Source organism: Culex pipiens, chromosome 2 (assembly GCF_016801865.2).
Source record: "Culex pipiens pallens isolate TS chromosome 2, TS_CPP_V2, whole genome shotgun sequence".
In the NCBI taxonomy this organism is placed as follows: Eukaryota; Metazoa; Arthropoda; class Insecta; order Diptera; family Culicidae; genus Culex; species Culex pipiens.
The window spans coordinates 216,095,623-216,116,844 of NC_068938.1; the positions used below are offsets into that span (position 1 = coordinate 216,095,623).

General features: G+C 38.7%; 1 protein-coding gene across 1 annotated transcript; it reads left to right on the forward strand.

Annotated features, from left to right (window-relative positions):
• The first annotated feature begins 5,316 nt into the window (after window positions 1–5,316).
• On the forward strand, window positions 5,317–11,424 carry LOC120429780 (uncharacterized). Its single transcript, XM_039594839.1, has 2 exons — window positions 5,317–5,407; window positions 11,039–11,424. The coding sequence occupies exons 1-2, from the start codon at window positions 5,317–5,319 to the stop codon at window positions 11,422–11,424; spliced, it is 477 nt and encodes a 158-aa protein (XP_039450773.1).
• The last annotated feature ends 9,798 nt before the right edge of the window (window positions 11,425–21,222 follow it).

Here is a 21,222-nt window from a genome sequence, read left to right on the forward strand (position 1 = left end):
ACCAGGCGAAATCTTAATGACACCATACCGTTCTTGTTTGTCGAAGAGATGATGATAGTGATGAATTATGTTTACACCCACGCTTGCGTCCAGCCGTTATCAAATGGAGTGCCACGTGGCACGGTCGTTGTGTTGCTAGAAGTAGAAGAGCATTCGCAGGTGGCATGATCTTTTAGAATGTCGTTTAAATTTTATTTGTTTTGTCAAAAAAGAGTCAAATTTGGGTCATTTTTCGCCAACTCAAAAGAGTAAAAAAAAATACTTATAAGTATGCTAAGACATATTTTTTAAGTTGTCTGCTCTATAAATAACCCTGGAAAGTTAGAAAAAAATACGAAATTTTAAACTGAATTTGTTGTAGTAAATGAAATAATAACCCTTTTGGGTTATTTCAGATTCAAAAAGTACATTCAATTTCCCATGTTGTGGCATATCTCAAAAAAATGTACTGAGTACGCCATTAAATCGGGCGTACAATTTTACAAAAAAAAGTCCCTTTGACTTCAAATTTCCATATCATCACCATTGTTTAAATTATTTATAAAGACGTATTTTTTTCGAATGTTCAAAAGTGGAAGGGGTCGTACCGCCCCACCGTCCCGAGGTATCGCAAAATGGACCAGGTTATGAATGGTGTAAAATCTAGTAATGGATTTTTTAGAAAAGTCTTAAATACTCTCCAACAAAATTTCAAAAATCGCAAAAAAAATTATTGAAGATAACTTTTCACAACATACAAAAAAATTTCTAAATGAGGATGTTGCAAGTATTTTTTATGGTTTTTGTAACCCGGATTCATTAAAAAATATTGGACTCACCCTTATTTACAAAAAAGATGATTTAAGTTTTTAGCATTAATACAAACCTAACAACTAATTTAATTAATTTAAAAAAAAAACAGGTTTCGCATATTTTTTGGATTTTGATATAAGGCTTTCTAGGCCCAGTGAAAAAATATAATTTAACTCAAAAATGACGAACTCCTCGTCACAGTGTCCTGATGCAAACAATGATCGAGCTGTAGCTGTCACTATAGACCCTAAATAGGGAGACTGGTCTAAGCTTGCTAGATCGATCTGGCAACGTATGCTTTGAGCTTGGCAACACTGATAAGTTTAGCTGGGCGTAAAGGCAAATTGCTCGTTTGGATACGTCAAACTCGTGTCTGTTTGGGTACGTCAAATTCACTTCGACCAGTCTCCCTATTTAGGATCTCTAGCTGTCACAGCCCTGCGAAGTATGTTGGCTGACATCGGGCAGTCAGTCAAAAAAACCAGCTAGAAGTCGCCTGCCAAAAAATTTTGCTAGAAAGAGATAGGAAACCTGATGCAAACAAACGTCCAGCTGTCATGTAAACATACTTTGAATGTGTTGGTAAATTTCTGACTAGAAAGCCTTATTGAATTAAAAGTTAAATAAGAAATTATCCTTCACCTCTAATTTTATGCAAACATTTTATGGAGATAAATTCTTTAATGTTATTTGTAAGCTTTCAAGCTATCAATTTTGAAAAAAAAAATGATTTCAATTATTTGGATAAACACTTTCAAACACTACAAAAAAATCGATAGCCAAACTCAAGTCGGGTGATTCTAAATATTTAAAAAATATTTTATCAATGTGACAAATGACAAAATGAAACAGAATAAAGACTTTACGCTGGTCCTAATTCGATACCTTTGTGCTCTCTTATGCTAACTAGATAGGAAAACCAGGAAGCTAAGTACAAGAGAGCACAGAGGCATCGAATTGTTGAAATTAACCTCTATTTATAAATTGTTTTTTCCACAGCACCACTTTTTTCTAAAAAAAAAATATTCAAAAATAATTTAAAGGCTACGGCATAACCTTTTTGCCTTTTAATTCTTCAATAGACTAACCTAAATTTTTTTAAAACTTAAAAAACATATTGAGTGCAATTGTATTGAAAATTGTACAACATATTTAAAAGAAGAAAATAATGTTCAAAAGAGTTTGCTTGGCAATGCTTTTCCCGACTTTACGACAGAAAAATCACCAATTCCCGACTTTTTTCGATTTTTGTGGATTTTTGCGAATTTCCGACTTTTCCGACTTGGGTGGCCACCCTGCTATTATAGGCATTTTGAGGTGAAATTGTTGTTGATTATTTTTGTTTGTCAAATGTTCAGTTTTTGTTATTCAAAAATACTTTTTGTAGAAAAGCACCCCCGCAGAAGAAGAAAAGAGAAGATTTCCTCCAATTTGATCGTACTTGTGATTGCTGAGACACAGCCTGTTAGAGCATAACATTTTGAGAAAAATTAGATTTTCACAGTGTCCATTTTTCTACTTGGAGACTATCAATTGGATTTTCAATGTTAATTTTTTTTTTTTATATTCTGAAAATGATTTCGTAATTTAAAATTCAGCCCTACATTTGAAAATGTCCAACATAAGTGTTTTTGCCACTTGGATTAGTTTTTCTTGATTTTAAAATTTGAATATCCATTTTATTGAAAAGAACAGGAAATTTCACAAAAGTTTCACCTTTCAACATTAAAAATCGAACTCGAAGTGAGAGCTTATTAAGGGAGCGTTCTTTTATTACGTAACGCAGTTAGGGGGGGGAGGGGGTGTCGGTGTCTGTAACGAAATGTTACGAAAATTGGGGGAGGGGGGGGGGTGTGCTGAAAAATTCTGTTACGTAAAACAACGTTTTCATATAAGCACTCATAAAAATTTGCAAAAAGACCTTGCGTTACGCGTTACAGGCGGGTAGGCAGGATGGCTCATCTGTTACGATTTGTTACAAAGGGGGGGGGGGAGGGGGGTCAAAAATCCCAAATTTTGCGTTACGTAATAAAAGAACGCTCCCTTAGAGAACATTGAGATAAACTCATTTTTCACAAAACTTAAACTTTAAGAGGCAATATAACAATGACCAGTAGTCCAATCAACAAAGTCATAAACATGGAAGTGTTAAAAATATTCTCAACTCTTCAAAAATATTTTCGCATTGGTGATTTTCCATCGTGAAATATTTTTTAATAGCAAAAAAAACATTTTTTTTTTAATTTCCCCGGTGCTACTCTAAAATGGTGCCCTTTTTTAAAACTCGAGGATGTAATTTTCTATTGCAAATTTCATTTTAAATCTAAAAATGAATTTTGAAATTTGGTTTGACAGTTTTTAGGATTAAGCACCATCATAAACTCTAGCGTAAAAGGTGCATTTTTAGTGTCATATCAAAAATTCTTATTTTGAGGATTCAACTTTTAGAAATAAATAGCCGAATAAAAAAATCGAGATTTTTTTTCGTGTACCTATTATTTCTGAAAAGTCTCAACCATAACGTACAATTTTGCTGAAGACACCAAGTCGATCAGAAAATCCCTTCTCAAGATACAGATTTTCGAATATGTGTATTTATAGCCCATTTTGTATGACCAGCCCGCAAATTGTATGAAGCCTTGAATAGAAAAAAAAACGATGATGCAAAATGGCTTCATTCCAATCAAAGACACAAATTTAAAATTACACTTTAGTTTACCCGTTTCCCGCTCAGAGCAAAATCGAGATTTTTTACATTTTTCCTTGCCAATGGCAAACTTGACCAAACTTGATAAAACTTGAATTTGAGGCAGTAAATATCCTAAATAACACTGTGCAGGAAGAATGAGTTCATTTCATTCAATAGTTTTCGAGAAATGTCAATTTGGAGTAAAAAATAATGGTACTCTAGTGCAACCATGGGCGTTACAGGGTTAAATAGGGTCCTAAAGCCCTATGTAAATTTTTATGAACAACGGTAACAAACATGATTAAAAACCATTTATAATCATACTTTTCTTAATTTTAATGCAAAAAAAATTTGACAAGATAACATATTTTCGATGGATCAACTATGGTCCCCTTGGAACGAGCTGTCAAGTAGGAGCTTTTCTGTCAAGAAGGACCGCGAGGTTAATTTTTCAAAATTGATTCAAAAATCCATTTTAAACTCTTTGTGGTCGTACAAAAAATCGTTGTATTCAGAAAAATAAGCTTTACCGTTGTGAAGAATAATATCAGCAATCTTAACTTAATTTTAGGACCAAATTTAAAAATCCATTTCAAATCCTTTGCAGTCGTACAACGGGTCATTGTACTCAGAAAAATGAGCTTTATCGTTGTGAACAATAATAAAACAAATTTATACTTTATTTTAGAACCCAATTACCTGTGTGCAGGTTTGTTCGGATTTCATAGTGGAATTAATTAAAAACAGAACATAAAAACACGTATGCATACAATTGTCGTTTGAACGAAACCCTAAATTTTAGTTAAAATTGATTGATTAGACAATAAGACAAATTTGGTAAATAAAGCGCCATAGAATAGTTAAGGTGATACAGTACGGTGACCAGTTGCATAGTGCAATTGCAGACACTCAACAAAACAATTAGTCTCTACTGACTCTATTTATTTGGACATTTACTGTTCAGATTCAGCTTCACGTGTCTTTAAAAAAAAAAACTCAGCTTCTTTCTGAACAAAACGTAACATTTAAAAACTCAAATAGAAAATCGCTGTTCTGTATGCAACAAACGTGGTTTTTAACTGTTTGTGCCCTTCAGCAACGACTTCACAGTTATTTCACATCTGCAGTACCGACTAATGTGACAGAAGATAATACTCAGAAGTGATGCCAAACAAATTAAAATTAAAGTGAACATTGCTTTATATTGGCTTTTGAATGAAGTTTTCTATGTATTCATAAAAAAAGGTAAACCCATTCATGTACCGAAAGAGTTTTAAGTATATTAATGGATTTGAAAACAACATGGCTGTCTAAAGCCTTAGTTTAGGTAACCAATTTCGATTCTATGACTAATTAACAACCTGTAACAACCGGTCGCTTGCCAACACTGCCAGGTACAGTGCAGCAAGGCAGCCAGAATAGGCAGAACAAAAAAGAACGACACAAACTCGCCGTCATTCGTGTGCGGGAGTCAAATCGAGGAAGAAATAAGAGTGCTACACGCAAAAGAACCCTGGCACCGTCGTCATCATCGCCGTCGTCGTAATTAACAATCAATTACGAGCCTCTCACATCTGGTCCCAGTAGCCTGGAGTCCATTTAGACCATACGCGTCAACGCCACCTTGGATTTCCGCGAAATCACCGTCACAACACGGCATAGAACAAAAGAAATCCAAGGGGAATTAGGCCTACTGCAATCGATCGATCGATTTCCGGCGACTGCCCGACCATCATCGTTTTTTCTACTGCTGAAGGCAGAGCCAAACTAGGAGGAAGAGGAGAGAAGGACGAGGTGATAAAAGGAAGTTATCCGATCTTGGAGCAAAAGCAAAGATGACTCCGTCGAGGTTTGCACTGGTCGTTGGCGTGTCCTGCCTGATGATGGCCACCGTGGCGTGGGGAACCGACCAAGCGGCGGCGGCAGGTGAGTGTCCCCTTAATCCATTGTTTATCACTTGTTTTTGTTTACCTTTGTCAGCTGTCAGCTGAGTTTCAGAGTTGTAGGTGGTAGGAAGTAGGAAAGTGGGGCATCGTGTCAAGGGTAAAGTGGGCATCGTGGGTTTATTTTTTCGTAGAGGTTCAAGGCAGGAAGGAGCCGCGATGAATCATCTCCCGGGGAACTTTCTTCCCGCACACAAACTTGACACACATATTATTATTTTGATGGTGGTATTGTGTGCTGCAGCAGCCAGCAACATATGCAAATCATTTCAGCTTTAGAAACGCAATTTCGCCATCGAAGGGGGTAAGCGAAGTGAGCACCATGTTGGCTTGTGATAAAGGGTTGGTTGATAAGTCACGATGTCACGGAAAGCTTAAAAAACTCATTGTTAATTTGGACGTGCGACAAAAGGTCGAAGGACATAAGGTCGAATGGACAAAAAGTCGAAAGTGGACAAAAGGTCGAAAGTGGACAAAAGGTCGAAAGGGGAAAAAGGTCGAATGGACCAAACGACGAAAGGACAAAAGGTCGAATGTGAAAAATGAAACAAATAACAATAATAATAAATTTCTAAAATAATTTTGAAAAAAATATTTTAAATAATTAAAAATTAAAAACATATTTTCCATACCACGTTATATGGGGAAGTCACTTCTGAGTTATAGCCAATTTGAGCATATAAGCTATCAAAATGCTTTTTGTCAACATCATGGACGTTTTGACAAAAAAAAAATGTAATAAATTTAGTAGTAATAGCATGTTTTGAGCATTCTGGATCTCTGAATATTTTTTAAAATAATTTTTTAGTGTATTTAAATATATATTTTCAACTGATCAACATCTAAATCTGGTTTTGTTTGCTCAAAACATCTCTGAGTTAAGATAATTTGAAAATATCAGATCAAAGACAGTGACCAAAAGAGTATCTCTCTTTTTTCGGTTTCTTGCGTTATCTCCGCTTTGCTCTCGTTTGCTCGAGAGAGCGAGAGTACCAACTAAAGCAAATTGAACAGGCAGATTAACCGTGACCGTGAATTTCCCCTCGCCGTGAAAGGTCACCATCGCCACGCATAACCGTGTGTACTCGCGCAATTTACACACTACTGGCTGCAAAGAGATTCTTTATTTGCCACTTTATCAATTCTGCGACGACGACGAACACCGACTCGTCTCTGCTGCCTGATTTGCAGCGTTCGTTGTATTAGTTCGCTCGTTCGATAGTTTTCATGTTGTGCTGATTTATCACTTTCCGATGCGATACTATTTCGCTTTGGTTTGCACTTTAGAGAGGGAGAGAGAGAGAGAGGCGCGCACTAAATGCACGTAATAGTTGGATTGTTGTTTTCCAACTGGTGCACACATTGAATGAGAGAAATAGAGTTGGACATGGGCCGGCTTTTTTTTCAGAATGCGATGACATTGGAAATAAACCAGATAAGAGCTTCCCCTTCCCCGTCCCACACTACTAGACGGTTGAGTGTGTAGTGGACGGGATTAGTGATGGCGATTCCTGGAATCGAACACTAACGGGAAGTTTGTGGGTGGTTGAAGGGTCGAATGGAAGGAGGCTAACCAACCAAAGTGACGCGTTGACTTGCAGCGGGACTGACGTGGTTCAGTGAGGACTACCAACACACTTTCTCTGGATCAATATTCCGCTTCGAGCAGAAGCTTCAAGAGCATGGGTTGAATAACTAATTTCAGGTATCTGGATGGCAACTTGATGGTCTTGTTGTTTGCGATTCGGGTTATTTCCATTAATTAAACCCAAATATAACTCAGAAAATTTTGTTAAAAAAGCATGTTTTCCCTCATTCCTTAATTCTTTTTCCTGAGAAATCACTGACTAAAAATATCTAAAAATATTTATATTAGATGTAAAACCCTGAGTAATCAACTGTAAACTATTCAGAATACATTTATAGTTCTGATTCGATAAACCGATGGAATAATTTCACTTCGGATAATAGAACCATGATTTTTTTTTTCGTTGTCTTAAACAAGAGTAGTTTAGCTCTAAACTAATTTCAAATCCAAGATGGCGGCCAAAATAGCGTTGTTTAGATATTGATAAAATGCATTTGGTAATGTAATAGGTGCTCAACCCTTCGAATTGGACTGAAATTGGAACCCGAATTTGATGTTGGAAGTAAGCAAATAATTGTATTGTTTGTTTTGAACTTCTGTTGATTGAAATTTCGGAAAATCTAGGCTTTGAATAAACGATTCCAGACTGTAATAATGCTTTTTCTTCAATTTGAAAGGACATTTTAATAGACATAAAAGTGTTCTACAAATAAAAAATTCGAAATCAGAGAATAGAATGAATTGAAGTAGTTTTTTTTTTCGAGGTTTGAGAAAATATTTTTTTTTATCAATTTTGCTTTATTTTTGCCTTCCTCACCTTACTGATGAAATGAAAAAACTCGAAAACTGAACTTCTTAATTCGACCTTCACGTATACCTATCGACTCAGAATCAAATTTTAAACAAATGTCTGTGCGTGTGTCAGGATGTGAGTTCGTGCACCAAAAAAAAAATGCACTCGACTATCTCCGGACTGGTTGAACCGATTTGGACCGTTTTGGTCTCATTCGATCCTTAAGGCCCTAGTTAATATTATGCAGTTTAAAAAAGTACTTCAAAAGTTATGCTAATAAACGACTTTGGCTAACGTTCGGAAGATTGTAAAAATTTATTACATGGCCGGATCTATCAAGTGAACGAAAGACCTTTCCACTGAGTACAAAAGATTAAAAAGATTTAGAGAGTCCAGAAGACTTTTTTTCATGTCTCGGCGATATCATTCGAAAAAAGTCGGTCTCGTTCCTGTACATCTTTTGACCAGCTCCCATACAAATTTTCTTATTTTCTTCATACCCCTTATTACGATATGTTATACCTCCGTATACAGTTTATTCAAGAGTAAAAAATAATTTAATATACGTTTTTATAATATGACTAAGAGTGAAAGCATACCACAATATATACACCGAGTCAGTTTATTTTATCGGAGATCTGTTTTTTACTAAATATAAAAATAGGTATTTGGTCTGTGCCCAATTTGAAGCTACAGAAACAACTATTGAATTTAAGCTGATTCAAGCTTCTTATTCATTTAAACCATTATTAAAAGCTAAAACGTGGAAATTTTTAAATACATTTATTTAAGAAAATCAATTTACACAAATATACCTGTGATGCATAGGATCGAAATACAGATTTTTATGTATTTCTGGCGTGACTGCTGACTTAGAGAAATATTTGGAAAAACCAGCCTCTCAAATGATTTTCAAAAAAAAAACTTCTTAAAATCTCCAAATCCTTTTCAGGATCTAGTTGTACAGCTTTGGTTTTTTCCACAAAGTTGTAAAGCATTACATTGTAGAAAAACTGGTGCCATTGCATTAGAATGCATTAAAACATCACAAACGTTAAAGCGGCCAGGCCTACAGCGTGGAGTTTACCGCAGAGATGATTCGTTGAAATGGGTCGAATTTGAGCATGGAGTGTTCATACAACAAAGCGGACAGCCCCACTGCGTTGTGTTTACATTAGAGAAGATTCTGTGAACGAAACAAATTTCACAGAATCATCCAGTGAGTTAGTCAGCCACAAGTACGAAGAGCCCTAAGAGAAGGAGGAGACCATCGGGCTAAGGGCTATGAGGTCATCATTTGATTTTTTTCTGGTAGTACAGAGGGGTTTCAACAGGAGTAGAGAGAGCCCGACACGTCGGAGCAACGCTTCGAGTCGGCAGTCAGCGGCTCACAGATGAGTGCCGTGACCCACTATGGTACAAGAAAAGTAGTTGGTAGTCAGAAAGACCCAGGCTGAAGGCTGAGGAGCAGCAAAAAAGAGAACACAATGTGCTTAGGAGAACCAGAAAGCTTAACCCGGCTTGAAACCTGATCAAAGGAAGATGAGTTAAAGATGCGCTAAAACGGCAAGCTAGTAGTTACAACCGTAGTAGGGCAGCTAGCAAAGAGTAAAGACGCGTAAGCGCAATGTTAGACAGAGAGAGAAAGCGAGGAGCAGAGCGATAAAGCATTGTTTAAACAGAAGCCGTAACATTTAGTTACACCGTAAGACGATTGTTAAGGAACGGCGAGTAACATATTATTACACAGCAAAGAGAGATCCGAAAGCTAGCATTGGTAGAGACACAGCGTAAAGAGACGAATGTAGTTTACAGAGTAGGACGACCGTAACTGTATTGACAGACAGCGTAATCAATTCTTAGACGAGTTGAAAGAGAATAGGTGCACGTGTAATGATAAAGGCTCAAGGCGAGCCAGACTGAATGTTATGGTGATCCAAGGAGACCAGCAATTGTCAAGTACGGTGTAGCGACAATGTTACGAGGACGGTGAACCAATTGTTACGGTGTAAGACGCAAAGAATAGCGTAATAGAGGCGGTGTAACATAAATGTGTACGAGGGAGAGGGTGGTAAGATACAGATGTAACGTAAGAGAAGGTGTACGCAAAGTTATCCGGTGAGTAAACAACAGCGTTCCTAGCGTGTCTAACCACAAAGTGATTAGCGGATGTAAAGCGAAATTATTACGGTGATACCGCATAATGACCTGTAAGGTGATAACCAAGCTTCGTAACGGTGTACTAAATGCATTAGGTGGTGTAGAACAATGTGTACAGGCGAATTATTTGTGTTGCAGAGGGGGACCGACACAGAGGAGCGACGCGTGTCCGATCCCTTCCTACCTGTGTCCAAGCGACAAAGTTACGACGCCGGTCTGTATAGACGAAGGTTACGTGGAGTAACGAGTGATAGGCGGTGTAACAGGAATCAGGTTCCGGTGAGTAACGAATGGAGTGCGAGAGAGTGTGAACGAATGTTAACCGGTGTCACAATAGAATGTGGTACAAGTCAAAAACATTTGGAGGCTAGAGACGACTAGTATGACGAATAGTTGTTATACAGGCAAGGTGTCGCGCCAATATTCCAACAGATGGTTATTTAATCATAAGCAGCTAGGGTTAGAGAGAGGCCCCGTGCTTTAAGAGCGCCATGGTTAAGTTGCATGGGAGGGTATCACTGAAACCAGGATTGAAACAGCAAATGGGAAAGGGCTAAGCCGAGAACCAGCGGAGTTAATATGTGAACCTATACGCTAAGACCGGTGTTTCAGATTTGGGAGAAAGACCTAGAACGTGGCAGATCATCCATTCCAAAAAATCGTTGTTAATTTAAGATAGGTACGTAATTTTACATTCTGGTTATTCTGATATATTGGAGCTAGTTTGTTTATTAAGGATTAATAAAGTGAGGCTATTTTTTCATTAATTTGTAGATTTAGATCCTTTAATAAATGGTTCGTATTTTCCTAAAATAAGATGATATACACGTTCTTTAGTAAACTATAAATTTTTTTCAGTAATCATCGTGATCCAGACCTCCAGAAAACGCAGGCAGTTCACCAGCCGTAATTGACCAGAGGCATAAAGAACACATAGACAACGGTAAGAGCAGGTCTATGGACGACCGTTTCGCAGAGCAAAAGTAGACTAATTCATAGTCAAGCAAGTCGGCCAATGAAGAGGCTGTAGCCAGATCAGTCCAGAGTGCCAACGCGCTCGACGGGACAACAAGCACAGCAGAAGAAAGAGACAGAGAAGCCACGACCCAAGGACCCTCAGAAGAGGCCACAGCAGAAGGACCCCAGAGATAAGCAAACGACTACCGGAGCCCGAACACAACAAGAAGCGTACATCAACCACGAACAAGACCACAGCAGACCCACTAAACGAAGCACAAGGAGGACGGTTGAAAGACCCACCCGCGTCCCCGGACAGAACAACACTAAGACTGAAAGCCAGAGGTACAAAAGAGGAGAAGAAGAGAAAGACGACAGCAGCGCCAACAACCTGGGCGAGCCGGAGACAGGTCCAACACCCGTCCGGGACACGAGACGCCCAGAGACGCAGCAGAATACAGAAGCGGAGCCCGAGCTCAGACACCACCAGATAGATCAATAGCAGAGCAGAGTCACGTAGCCGCCAGACTCCGGTAACAGGACCACCAGACAGGACCGCGGCTAGGCCACCCGCATCACGGGGCCTGGAGTTTCCAATGAGCCGCTGGTGGCAAGCGCTTCGACGAGGTACTCCTTCTACGGTCGGCGAGAGATGATCCTCGCGTAGAACCGTGTCCGCAGGAAGGATGCAGGAGAGAGTCGCGATAGCAGAAGAGAGAAGATGCGCTCGAGGCAAGGTCCCACGAGAGTAAGTGGAAGTAGTCAACAAGAAGTCCCGCGGCACAAGCGAGGCGGAACCTAGCCAGAAGGACAGAGGAAGAGAACGGCGTAAAAGAAGGGGTTGGCGAGGTAAGAGAAGGGAGAAAAGAGGCGGAGACTGAAAGTGTTTTTTTTTCAGAGTCAGAGACCAAAAAATAACACCTACAAGCAGTACAACTACACTGAAGACCAGAACGAAGTCTATACAATAAACAGAACGAAATCTTTGATTATCAAACGCTGCGTGATTATATCCAAAAGTTTTGAATCTCTCAGGAAAGTAGGAACAAAAAGAATCCTCAAACGTCAGGAAAAACAGACAGCAGAACAGAGTTACAAGGACGAAAAACATGTGCTGCAAAAATCTAATTATAGAAAAAAAGCTTAGACGTTCTTTTTTTCTCGAGTTGAAAGGAATATTATCTCAAGAAAAACGATAGTATTAAAGAAGACCGGAGAAGGCGGAAACAAGCAGAGAGTAGAGGTGACTTCAACCTAAGACAAGAAACAGTAAGTGAGAGCGAGGTAATTTCCCGCAGCCCTGAAAAAAAAAAAAAACCTGTATCTGAAACATCAGGAAAAAGTTGATTAGGCATAAAACACAGCAAAAAACACTAGCGCGGAACAGGTTTGACAGTGTGAATTATTGCAACAATCAAAGAACAACAAACATAGTCACAAAAGGTTCCGACGTGTGACTCTTAAGTGAAATCATTTGAGAAAATGGGTGATCGTTGGCATTTGTTGCGAGAGAGTCAATAGCCGCAGTATTTAGCCGGACGACAGACCAAGAGTCCAGAAGCCACAGGGCGTGTGTGAGGGGGTAGAGTATAGGTGTCTCGGACTAGCGATTTAAAAGGGACGTATTAGAATCTGCTTGGAAACCGGAGACATTTTTTTAACAATCGAAAGATGTAATCCTCAAGAAGTGTTTGTTTCAGTTATTTAATTTAGGCCGAAACTTTTATGCAAACAAAAAAGCCATTTAGAAGAGACCCGTTTTTTAGCACGTTTAAAGCCAACAGTAGCAAACAAGAGACGGCAATGTAACCAGAAGGAGGTTAGCAATACATTCGTAAAAGACAAAAGAAAAAACGTGGAGAACAAGGCCAACCTTAAGGGAACGCGAGGAAATATATGTAGAAAAATAATGTTGAGTTTATAGAGCAAAAGGGTCCAAGAAATTAGGCAAAAACATAAAAATTAGGTCTTGCAAAAAATTGGTTCATGCTTATGGTGAGCTGTCAGCATTGCCAAAAAAAAGAAGACTAGCGTAAAAACATTGAAAATGCAAAACTAAGTATTTAAGAAAAAGCAAACAGAAACAAAAAACACTAAGAAAAAAACAAGGTTCACCAATAATGTCTGTAGACGAGAAACAGAACGGAGAGAGCGAAGAGAGCAAATATAGTCTCGAAAGCAAATCGAGAGAGAAGTGTATAAGGGACACCGATTTCGCTCAAGAGAAATATTTTTTTAGCAAGCAGAGTTAGATCAGCAGGGCCATGTAGTGCCCGCTACCCCAGCTCGTCAGTTTTAATGTGCGGTAATAGGAGTAACATGCAACTAAGGGGGAGTTTTAAGAAAAAAAGAAGTCCCAGTATCCTTAGGGAGGGAAGGAGCAAAAAAAAAAATTAAAGTGTTCAACACTAAAAGAGGTCTACAAAGAGAAATGCCTGCTGAGAGAAAAAACGTCTTCTGTAAGGAGTAGACCTTAAAAGATTAGCACGCTGGAGACAAGAAATAAACCAGAAAATAGATTAGGCAGGAACAGACACAAAAGTGTAGGATGAAACACACAAAAACAAAAAAAAAGAAACCGAAAGTAGGAACGAACAGGGATGGAAAGTGATGTCTATAAGAAAGAATCGATGAGCAAGAAGAATACAAAAAAAAAGAAACACAGATCTGTAAAGTGAAAAAACAGGAGCGTTGTCTGCTCCAAGAGAGCAGGTCAGGAAGAATAAACAGCAAAACACACGGCAAATGCCAAGGAGACAAAAAAAATAGGCCATACGACCAGTACTGCTAAAGATCTTAATTGAACGTTTCTAGAAATTTAGCTTCTAGCAACGAAAAAGACACCAACATAGATTAAATATCGCGCACAATAGCACTGTAATGTGGCGTGAGTTTATAAGGAGGTGAGGCAAATTGAGTCCGCAATCATCTTCTGTCTGGAAGATGAATGATGAGTATATGATTCTTCAACGAATCGAGTGTTAAGAATCTAGCGGTACGTAGGAACCGAAATAGAGAAAAAAACAAAAAAGTAAAAAGATAGTTCTCTGGGTTTCTGCTTAAGAACAATCAGGGAACTGCTATAGTGAAGGACAAAGCCTGAATTATATCAGCCGTTTTAGTGATTGCATGTTTTTTTTTATTTCGTTTATCCATTTGGAAAAGAAAGGGCCTGTTTATAACTAAATCACAGAGGACTAAGACAGTTCTAATTAATTTTATTTTCCTTCAGATCAGAGGGGATATGCAAAGAGAAGTGTGGTTTAAAGGAAATCTCTAAGCTAACAAGAATCAAAGTGTATCATCAAACGGGCAGTAAGAATAAAAAAAATGAAATTCTTTACATGGCAGCGCATAGACAAAACCACGAACTAGTAACAAGGTGAGAAACATAGAATATCAAAGCGACCAAACTGCAAATGTATGTCCTTGCACAGGAGAGCCCATAAGCTGTGAAGGATAATGAAAAGAGATTAATAAAAGCTTTTCAGTTCAGGTTTCATTATCGATCAGTTGAGGTAAAAAAGCAGGGGTGAAGTTTGTATAACTTTGAGAAGAAAAACGATCCCCTGCAGAGAGCATTAGTAACTACTTTAAGACAGGCAAAAGAATTTTAGAAACCGAATAAACTAGGAAAAAACAAAGCCTGAAAACAGCGAATCTTATGTCGAAATTGCGGTCAGTGTAAATTTTGTATTATTTATGGATGGTTTAAGACCAAGGAGAGAGATTTATGCTTTGACGAGTTCAAGTGAACTTTCAGACCGGAATGTACGGTAAAAGAGTGTGATTGCGTGGAACATGTTCCCGTTTTGAGATGACGAAAGACGAACGGAGAGGGCAGAACAGAGAGCCCGAAGCCGAAATACGGAAGGGCAATGCCAAACGAGCTTAGCAGACAAACAAGCATGAGCACGAGCAGAGAGAGAGTGCGCGCGCCTAGTAAAGCAGCCAAGGACACAAGTGCTCTTTCTCTCTTGTCTTATTGAGGGAAGAGCTTTAGTCGGATGCTCGGGCGGTGTCACAGCGAGCAATAGCATGTGTGAACGCAAGAGCCAAGAGCGGAGAGGTAGCTACGGAGAGGAGTCCAAATCAGCACGTGTGACGTGACTCTTTGCGCGATGTGCCAGCTCGAAGTCATAGTACGGTTCGTAGGTGTCGGGAGAACAAACGAAGGGACGAGAATTACGCTAAGGCTCAGACCGTCGGGCGAAAGTTGTTACACCCATAGACAGTAGTCACACAGCAATGAAACGCGACGCGGAAGGTTAGAAATTGTGGGTGTTTCCGTACGAGTCACGCACATTAAAATTGTAAACAAACAGAGCACAAGCCACACAGGTTTTAGTTTTTTTCAAGACATAAATATTCTTTTTTCTATGTTTAAGTTTGACCGTACCTGAGAGGAGAAGAGACCACAAAAATCATTTTTTATTCGTAGCGGTAAGCGAGCACTTTGAGGATGGTGACCCAAATTCAACTGATGTAGAATTTTTCGAGAGAGTAAGTGCAGCAGTCCCAGCCGGTGCGGGAGGTGCTCAGGTCCCTAGAGGAATAATGTGAAAGATCTGTTGTAATCCCAGAGGGATAGGAAGAGAGAGAGAAGTCGGTTTTTCAGCAAAACTAGCAGCCGCCTTCAACACAGTTGCGACAGAGAAAACTCAGAGGCAAAGGTTTGGTAAAGTAGTCAAACGACTTCAGGTGGGCAACGGAGTCAGCTTTTCCCAGGAAAGAAACGTTTTAGAGGTGCAGGCAGTGATAGTCCAGAGCACTCAGGATGAAGTCCCCAGGAGGGTCCGAGCGGCAAGAGATCGAGGGGCGATGGGCAGCGATGGTTGGGTCGCGCTTCACATCATTCTTAAGCTTTCTTCTTATTTGGTCTGGACATAGATTCAGAACAGAGGAACCTGGAACAGTTACAACGTAAAAGAGCTGAGTTAAAATTGCAGCGGGTAGAGTTATATAGAGTAGAAAATTGGTTTCTTGTGATTTTGTTAAGTTCCCCTAAAGAAAAGAGTCAAAGCAAAAACAAAAAAAACAATTTGGGACAAGTTAGGACCGAAACATGGTTTCCACCACTTGACGCAATGAGTGTGGACGATTAAAACAGAGAGTGAGTTTAAAGGATTTGGTCTTTGAGCCCACTATGTCGTTTGTTTTCGAGCACGGATTGTTTGAGAAATCTTTAATATAGAGGTTAGTTTGGTTTAGTTCTGCGGTAGGAGCTAAAAAAAAAATATAAAAACAATACTTTTCCAATTTGCTCCTTAAATTCCAAGTGCTTATGAGGGTTTGAATCACAGTTTAGTCACCCAGATCATGTAAAGCCCATCACCACCGCTCGTAAAAAAAGAAGACATGACATTATTATTTCGCATAGCCGGTTAGGCCGCTGATCTGGCCGTAGTAGGATGAGTGCATCTGTTCAATCAAATAAGTTCCCCAACAAGAAAAAAGAGAAGAGTTACACAGTGGGAGCTAGGGCTAGAGGAGAGGAGGCAAGAGCCTAGCCACCATCAACGAGCTAAAGCGTCCAGCGAGGGCTTTTTATGGAGAGTGCTGTAAAGAAACAAGCTCTGGTCTCCAATGATGGCTAATATTTGCTGAAGGCTAGGCAGGAGGCGAAACAAGCAAATGTATCCGTCGAATGTAGACGGGCAAACAGAAAAATTCAGAATACTCCAAGGCCAGACAAAGAAGACTCGAAAAGATTGTGAGAAAATCGACAAATTTCTAGTCGCAGGCAGAAGAGGTTGAAAAAAAAAAATAGAAACTGCATTCAAGTATTGTTATAACAGAGAGAATACAAACATCGGCTTTAAACAACATCGCGCCGAAAACTAGATAATACAAGAGATCTGTCTCTAGAGGTACTCTCAGACCGATTAAAAGAAAAAAGTCAGCACCTTGCCCCATGTAGGAAGGAGCCCTAGTCGCTCACGTTTCAATCGAAATGTGTAGACGTCACAGGAAAGGCAAGCGAGCCCCTCGCTTCCCAGCAAGGGATTGACCAAAAGAGACAAGGCCAGGTATAGCCGCGTTGGTGGTAGTTCGCCCCATGAGCGCTTGAGCGTGTAGTAGCGCTCAGGAGGGCATTCCCATAATTGGAGTGCCACTTCAGGTGTGTGCCCAACTGACGAGGTCGCCATCGCAGCAAGCAGATGAGAGCGAATCGATAGGGCAAGTGGCGCGTGGCATTGCACATTTTAAAAAATTAAGTCGAAAGAGCGGCAAGCTACGTGTAAGTGAACAGTGGACAGCATGTATAGTGTGCAGCGTACAAGCCTTATAACGGTTTCAGACGACCTTCAGTTGAAGAATTTCAGCTCCAAAGACCAGAGAGATGCTCGAGTGATTTCGGGTCTCGATTCGGCAGAGACGCATAAAACATAGAGTTAGATAGCAATACAAATTATAAGGTTTTTTCTTTCATAGGACATTACTCAACTTTCATGCAATAAAAAGGTAGGAGCTAAACATTATGTTCGCGACATTTTGACATTACGAGGTATGAACATAGAATCGAACAATGGTTTTAGTATTATCAGCCGCAACTGAGGAAGATGGATACTGCAAGGGCTAGTTCCAAGCAGATCACGATAGAACTCTTATGGTGAGCGCATTAGAAGTGAGATATAGAAAAAAGACAGATAATAAGAGGAATTAGACACTAAATTAATCAAAGAGAAGAGAAAAGACACATTTCTTAGCAAAGGGGAGAATAAGGCAAATTGTCAGGGAAGATACACAATTTTTAGATTCGTGTCATCCAACATCAGCAAAGATGTAGGTTTCTACGCTAAGGCAAGGGACCCGGGGATAAACGACGGATCCGGGGCTAGCGAAGAGCCATAGCACACGCGGCATCCACTCAGGACAGCCACAATTTCAGGCCCAGAGACGATTATGGAGGAATGACCTAGAGGTTACTGTTAGACCTTGATTAGGCGTAGTAGCCGAGGGCAAAGTCAAGGGCGCTAAGTAGAGAAGGCGAAGCAGATTGAGCATCCTAGACTCAGAGGCAATGTTGAGCAGTGGATCCTGCCATGGGGCTATCGTAACTTTTCGCGGTTTTTGACCAAGAACCGCCCCCAGGGTCACGGCAATCAGGGCAACGATTGCAAGAAGCTTCATTTTGTTAAAACGCTGTTAGCTGCTTCGGGCTTCAAATTTCGAACTGTGACTAAACTGGGTGAAACGAGCAGAATTTATAGCAGCGATTTGTTTGTTTGAGTTGTTATTCAGACTAAAGAACAAATATGAAGATAATGATTTTTTTACTGACGCAAATTGTAAGACAGAAACAGTTGTTTGAGATTTCGAATTCCCAAAAAATGTTTCTAGAGCCTAGAAAATTACCCAGAATCTTCAAAAATTTTGACCATGCTTTTGAATTTAATGTTTCGAAAAATTTGTTAGTCATTTTGTTCTGTCGCGATTGGTGACTTTCTTTCGTGAAAAAAACACAGATATTTTGCAATGGACATACAACGCGACTTATTCCACACAAATCAACCATAATACTGATTTCACAATCTTCATTCTCTCTCGCCAGCCGCGCGCTTCTTTTCTGTTTTCTCGCTCTTTGTTCTCTCTCGCTAGCGCGCTCTCGCGCTCAATGCGCAATCTGTCACGTTAGCTAACAAGGCAATATTTATAAAGGTGCGTACTTTTTATTGCGCTCTAAACTAGCCCTGCACGTTCCACCACTAGGTAAAAATAATTCTGTAGAGAAAAAGTATTTTTTTTTTGTATTTGCATCGATTTCCTTTTTTTCAAAGCCAGTCTAGTTTTTCTGGTTTCAAATATTGAACAAGAAGCTGAACTCTTTTTGTTTAAAACTTCATCACTTAGAAATAAAAAAATCCATAAGAAAAAAACAGTTCGAAGGTCTAACGATTCTCTACAAAGATGCAGATGCTAAAACGGTGGAAAGTTAGCCAAATGACGCTGATGCGTTTGTTTGTCACAGATGTTTTAGGTTTCAAATTTTTGTGAGGAATTAAAATATTGACATTAAAAAAAACCTTTCGATTCTCACGTACCCGAATTTGGCACTCCTATAAAATGTGGGTGCTTTGAGGTGTTGAGACACAGTTTAGATCGCCTCCTGGAACCCAGAACAACCTGTAGAAATGAAGATTTTTATTTTTCTTGCCCTGATTGCCGTAGTGCTGGGTGCATATGCTCCAAATAATTCCAACAGTAAAGTAACAACTTCAAAGGCTCCAGCAACTTCGGCCAAGTCCAAGGCCGATGAGGATGCCCAACAACAAAGAAAAAAGTTTTTAGATTATTTAATGAGTAGAGACCACAGGATTGTGAATTGCAAGGAAAAGACTCAAAATTATACCCCGCCTAAAGTGTGCGAGACGACTAAATCGATAAAAATTAAGCCTCTGGTTGGCTGATATTAAAAAAAATAGCTGCAATATTTAAAGTCGGAAAGAAATGTGTTCTTGAAAAAATACAGGTGTAAAAATTTAAAAAAAAAATAAAGTTTTTTAAAACACCAACGAATAGTTTGAAAAAAAAAAAATTATGACGGCCCGACAATTTAGTTTATTTTTCATTAAATCCGAATACAGGTAATTCGAGTTCTGCGACCCCATTTTAGAAAAAATTGGATAGTTTTTCAAAACATCATCATCACCATCTCGGATTTTTAGTCAGTTTACTGCCCATGTTTGCATAAATGTCCCATATATGCAAAAAACAGCAAGCTGAGAAAAACGCAAATAAAGTTTGTATGTAAGGCTTCGTGTTAAGTTTTTCGGAGTTTTAATATTTGAATGAACGGAAAAGTCACTGAAATCTAGATTAAATTTTCAAAAGGGCCTATCTGCATTGGAAACCCTTGACTCATAGGTTAATTTGAAAATTTACTCTAGAAATATTCTAACCATTTCACCGCTCTTATTTGAAAGAACGGAAAACTTCACAATACGGCAGTAAAGAATACATTTTAAAAATAAAAACATAAAAAATATTTTAGAAGTCGAACTTTTTCTTTAAAAATTTTCAAAAAACTTAAAAAAATATTATGATTAAGAATATCAAAATCAAGATTTTTTTTAATTAAAACAATGTTCCCATTTGTTAAAGTCAAATTTTTAATTTTTTTTTTTAAAGACTGGCAAAACTCACCAAAATATTAAGGCAATCAAGAAGAAGTTTTTTCCAAAAAAAATTGATACTTTCACATTTTTTCAGAAGTGAAACTTAAGTTTTAACAGAACCGCTCATATTTAAAAGAAAGGGAAAAAATCACAGATACTTACACATACAAAATAATTTAAAAGTCGACCTTTTTTCAAAAGAATAGATCATTTATGAAAGAATGAATATTACGACAAACAAGAAAAGGGTTTTTTTTAAATAAAATGAAAAAAGTAGAATATATTTCAAAATAAAACTTTTTGTAACGAACCGCTATATTAGGAAAAAATCACAATTAAGAAAACTTTAAAATATTTTTAAAACATTTTCAAACGTCGAACTTTTTTAAAAAAAGAACTGCTCATGTTAGAAAGAATGAAAAAAGTCACAAAAATGTTATGACAATCAAGAATAGGTGTTTTTTTTAATCAAAATTAACTTCCAAAATATTTTAAAAATCGACAATTCTTGAAAGAACTAATTCCGTTTAAAAGAATAGAAAAACTTATAAAAATATTACTACAAACAAGAAAACGTTGTTTTTTAAAAATTAAAAAGGATATTTACTCAGAGGATTGAATCACTCACAGAAAAAAATCTGATTTGTTTGTAAGAAAATATTTGTTTCAAGAATATTTCAGGAGTAAAAAATTATTACTGTTTGTCAAGCCACCCTACTGTGTCATGCTTACCGCAGGAGGATTCTGCGAACGGATCACACTCACAGAATCTACACGGGAAGGGAGGAGGCTTGGACATACCGACCAAACCTAGGGGGGTGACACTTCGGTTTTGTCGGGGCTGAAACCTCGAGCTCGGAGCCAGCACCGGTCTGGAACCTTGCCTGGAACTTTGATTAAAAAGTAGCCATTTTTTCTAACTCTGTTTAGCGTGCATCGCCTGTTAGCTGTCACTCAACAAAATCAAAACAAAAGCACGTTTTTTTTCCAGCCAGGATTTGCAAGACTTTTTCGCAATTTTTACTAATTTGTGCGTTTCTTCCGGTAAGTCCCGAGGTGACGCACTAGCAAGGAAGCCGCGGTGACCTGCGACCGTTTGCTGGGCCGACAGCTGGTAAGGCAAGGGAGAGCCGATAACCGAAGAGGGGCCAGGAGAAACGAGAGGGAACAAAACACACGAA

Excerpts from the sequence above, each read along its gene's own strand:
- LOC120429780 (XM_039594839.1), top strand. The coding sequence starts at position 5,317 with ATGACTCCGTCGAGGTTTGCACTGGTCGTTGGCGTGTCCTGCCTGATG. Across the intron at positions 5,408-11,038 it reads CGACCAAGCGGCGGCGGCAG|CACAGCAGAAGAAAGAGACA; the intron begins GTGAGTGTCCCC and ends CGGGACAACAAG.